At 49.8% G+C, this 4,208-nt stretch overlaps 1 protein-coding gene across 6 annotated transcripts in view; it reads left to right on the forward strand.

Moving 5' to 3' along the window:
- Zc3h4 (zinc finger CCCH-type containing 4) overlaps window positions 1-4,208 on the forward strand; it is a 43,684-nt gene that overhangs the window by 14,801 nt on the left and 24,675 nt on the right. For all 6 annotated transcript variants that reach the window (XM_004644275.2, XM_023704489.1, XM_023704491.1 and 3 more), the window contains 2 exons: window positions 3,076-3,295; window positions 3,572-3,682. In XM_004644275.2, the coding sequence (XP_004644332.1) occupies window positions 3,076-3,295; window positions 3,572-3,682 (331 nt within the window). The remainder of the gene's footprint in view (window positions 1-3,075; window positions 3,296-3,571; window positions 3,683-4,208) is intronic.

The raw sequence follows: 4,208 nt of genomic DNA on the forward strand, positions 1-4,208 counted from the left end.
CCCTTTTTGTGACCTTTGTAAAACTCCGGTTTTTCAGCTGCACTATAGGTGAACAAAGTTCTAGGGTTTCACTGCCCACTGTGCAGAAAGTTGTACAGTTGAACCTCACTGAGTCCAGGTGTGCCTGGGGGTGTTGGTAGAGAGTGTGGAGAATCCATCTTTGGCTGAAGCCTGCAAGAGGATCTGAGTGCTGTACTTGCCCACCTTGGTAAAATCCTTTAGAAAGAAGGCGGCTTCCAGAATCATTCTGGATGATTAAGGCTCTTGAATTTCTTTGGTGGTCTTTGTACTGCCCCTAACGTCCTTAGGTTAGAGCAGTAGCATGTTTGTCAAGGTCAAGTGTGGCAGAGGAACTGTGGAGGCCTCAGGTGACTCTGGACAAGACATTCCCTTGCTGTGTCTGCTGGGGGGCTCACTGGGGCTGCAAGCCAGCTCTGGCTCAGTTGACCCCACCTTCCAGGTCGTGGAGGTCACCTTGTGAACTGATCTTCTCATTGTATGTATCAGTTTTCTTTTAAAAAAAAAAAAAATGCAAAAAGGCAGGTAGCTTCGGTAGCTGGTAGGTACTGTGTAGGGACTCAGAAATGTTTGTGGCCTGAAGGGTGTTTATGATCTCAATTTTTCCCATTCCAGAACACAGTGTAGAAGACAGTGCTCTGGTCAGCTTTTCCTTGTAGATTCCAGCCTGTTAGCTTTCCTGGCTGGCTCTGGGCCCTATCTGCCTCTCCTTGTGTTTGTTCCCCTGTGTTTGTCTGGGGCGTGGTCCTGGCCCGCCCACAGTATTCTCATGGGGACACTCAGTCCGTCTGTGCCAGTCACCACCTCCAGTGACTACACAGCAGGAAGTTTGTCGTGTGTGTCTCCGAAGTAACAGCTTCTCCCTGGTGAACAAAGCAGTTTCTCCAGTCAGGTGATGCTCTTAAAGTGGGTGAGGCCATCCTGCTGGTTTTGTGGCTCCTGACTAGCTGGAAGATGCCTCACTTGTCAGGAATGCCACCCTCCTGTTAAGAGGTTGCTGGGTGTTTCTCTTGAGGGGATTCCATAAAGGCTGGCAGGTTAGGAAGAAACAACAGAAGTGTACATTGTTACCTTTCCTGTCATTTGAAAGAACTTTGTGTCTCAAATTAAGTTTTTAGAGCTGCCCTTGAACTCTGTCTCTAGGGATCTGTGAGGCAGGGCCATTTGAGGTTTAAGTCAGACCCTTCCTCTTGGAACTGGGCATAAGTTTAATAGAAAAGCTCCTGTCAAGGGACTTCTTGGTATTTGGGGCACAATCTCGGGGTGGACAAAGGAGTGATGTGAATGAAAGGACCATGGAGGGTCCTTAGGAAGTTTCTCCTCACAAAACCCCTAGACTTTTTGGAGCTCTTGCCTAGTTGTTCTGGTCCTGAGGCCTCTCTGCTTTGGGTTTGTTGTGTTACTGTTTTGGGGGAAGGTCATGAAGATGGAGCCCAGAGCCTCATACGTGCTGGGCTGTTGTCCTGCCAGCAAGCTGTATTCTCTCCTTTTTAGACAGGGTCTTATAAATTGTCTAGGCTGGCTTTGAACTTACAAGCCTCCTGTCCCAGCTCTTTGTAGCTAGGATTGCAGGCATGCACCCCCAGCTTCATTACTCTTTGAGACTATCATTGTCTGTTTTTGTGTCCCTTGTTAACTGAGATGAATTGGATTTTTATGCTCACACACAAAACTTGCTGTAGTCTTTCATGAGGAACTTTTTGAACTTTTGAAATTCATTTTTTTTCCCCTCTTATCATCCTTTGTACTTATGAAACTGTGTCTGTGGGTTTGGCTTGAACACCAGATTCTTTTCCTATCTGCTGTCCTCCCTGATCATTTTCTCACCCCTACCCCACCCACAGCATGTTGTTGGCAGTGTCTGTCATGTTTGGAGAACACTTTTACTTTTTTTTGGTGGAACTGGCGGTTGAACTCTCAGGCCCTTGCACTTGCCAGGCAAGCGCTTATTCCACTGAGCCATCTCTCCAGCCTCACACTTTTACTTTTTAAAGTATTGGCCATTGGGGTGACTGGGAGAGGTGACAAAGGAAAACAGGAGGCACAAGGGCATGGAGGTGAATCAAGTTAGAAAACAAAAGGGAAAAAGTGTATCAGCCATCAAGCGAGAGCGTTAGAAGGAGCTTGGCCTTGGCCTAGAAGAGTTCCCCTCCTCTAGTTGCCTACTGTCCCTGTCCATCTGTGTCCCTGTCCCTTGCTCAGCGATGGAACTTTTGGGTAGAGCAGACCCAGAGGTCCAGGGCTGAGATTGTTTCATTAGTGGTTGTTAGGGTCCACTGTGGAGTTCTTTGGTATCCTGTGCCTATCTGAGGAATGTGGGAAACTATGGGTCACCCCTGTGCAGACCCAGGGCTTTCCCATCACTGTCCACAGCCACCATCTCTCCCCTCACTGAGCACCTCCAGGGGCTGTAACCTCCAGCTGCCAGGTCACTGTGCTGCAGGAGGGGTGCCAGGCCTGGTTCACTTGGCCAGGCACTTCTGTGGTCAAGTGGATTTCAGAAATAGTGCAGAGTGAGTTGAATGACTGCTGGACGGTGAGGTTCTGTGAGGTGTCTGGCCAGCCCCAAGTAGGGCTCACCTTTCCTCCACTCGTACGACCATAGAACCTGCTACCATCTTCTAAGAACGCTGGTCCAAGGGACATTCAGGGAAATCCTACCTTGGGTTTGTCCACAACCTTGCTGGTGATGTCCTTGTGATGTGTGTGTGTGTGTGTGTGTGTGTGTGTGTGTGTGTGTGTGTTATGGTTCTTAGGACTTGCGCTCATGGCCTTTTTGTATGCTAGGCAAATGCTGTGTCACAGCTAAGCTCCAGCCCCTGCCTGCTAGCTGTGGTACCTTTACATACTGATTTTTCTTCTTCCACTCCACCAGCCCATTACACTCATAGGCACAGTGCTTTTGGGGTAGGATGAGGGGTGGTCCTCATGGCTTCCCACAGCCCGTTCCAAAGATCATAGCTCTTGCCTCCATTCCTGTGGGCTTCCCCACCCCTGAGCCCTTGGGTTCTGCTGTTGACGCCACCTGCTTCACGCTGATTTTGGGGTTGCTTTTAGGGAAGATGGTGAGTTGGAAGAAGGTGAACTGGAAGATGATGGGGTGGAGGAGACCCAAGACACCCCAGGAGGACAAGAGAGAAGCCGGAAAGAAAAGGGAGAGAAACATCATAGTGACTCAGATGAAGAGAAGTCTCACAGGAGGCTGAAACGAAAACGGAAGAAAGAGCGGGAGAAGGAGAAGAGGAGGTCAAAGAAGAGGAGGAAATCCAAGCACAAAGTAGGTCCAGGAAGGTTGGCGTTGCTGCCCTGCTGGCATGGGGCCTGCCCTATTCTCCCGGAGGGCACTCTTCGTTATGTCTTACCTGCCCCTGTGTGGGTAAAGACTTTCTTAATGAGCTGAAAGCTTATGCTCCACTGCCAGCGAGTGCCCCCAGGTGAGGCAATTCAGGTGGAGCACAGTGGCCTTGGGCAGAGTCCAGCATTGCTGGTCCTGGGGCTGACTGCTGGGTGGCCACCTGCAGCAGCCACTGACCCACCTTCCCTGTCGCTGCAGCGCCATGCTTCTTCCAGCGATGATTTCTCGGACTTCTCAGACGAGTCGGATTTCAGCCCCAACGAAAAGGGGCACCGCAAGTACCGGGAGTACAGTCCCCCATATGCTCCGGTGAGTGATGGCTTGGGATACTGTTGACCCTGACCAGGGCCCAGGAGTACTACAGGGCCTATGCTTACCAAGTTCTTTCCACATTTGAGCTTTCTTGCATGAGCTTTACATGGATTTTAACCATACAATATAGGTGTTCTTTTCATCCCTGTTTTTTTAGGTGAGGAAACTGGCAGAAGGATTTTTTTTTTTGAGCTGGCTCAGAATGCCTTCAGGGCACGTTTGGCTGGCGTTGTTGGGATCGAACCACAGCAACCTGAAGCTGACTGCTTTGTTGAATCAGCCACTTAACTGAGCTAAGGGGCAGGCCCCGAGGAAACTGGGACTTAGGAAATCTTTATAGTCACCAGCTCTAAAGTGGAGGAGCTAGGATTTGAGCCCAGTGAAAGATCTTGGAAGCTTGTTCTTGAGCCTTCTCTGGGCTTTGTCTACCCTGAAGCCTTGGCACAGGACTCAGTATGTCTCACTGGTCCAGGTCACAGCTGAATGCTTTCTGCTGTTCATAGATGGCTTTTGTGGCAAAAGA

This window comes from Octodon degus, unplaced genomic scaffold (genome assembly GCF_000260255.1).
Source record: "Octodon degus isolate 3935 unplaced genomic scaffold, OctDeg1.0 scaffold00197, whole genome shotgun sequence".
NCBI classification, from domain to species: Eukaryota; Metazoa; Chordata; class Mammalia; order Rodentia; family Octodontidae; genus Octodon; species Octodon degus.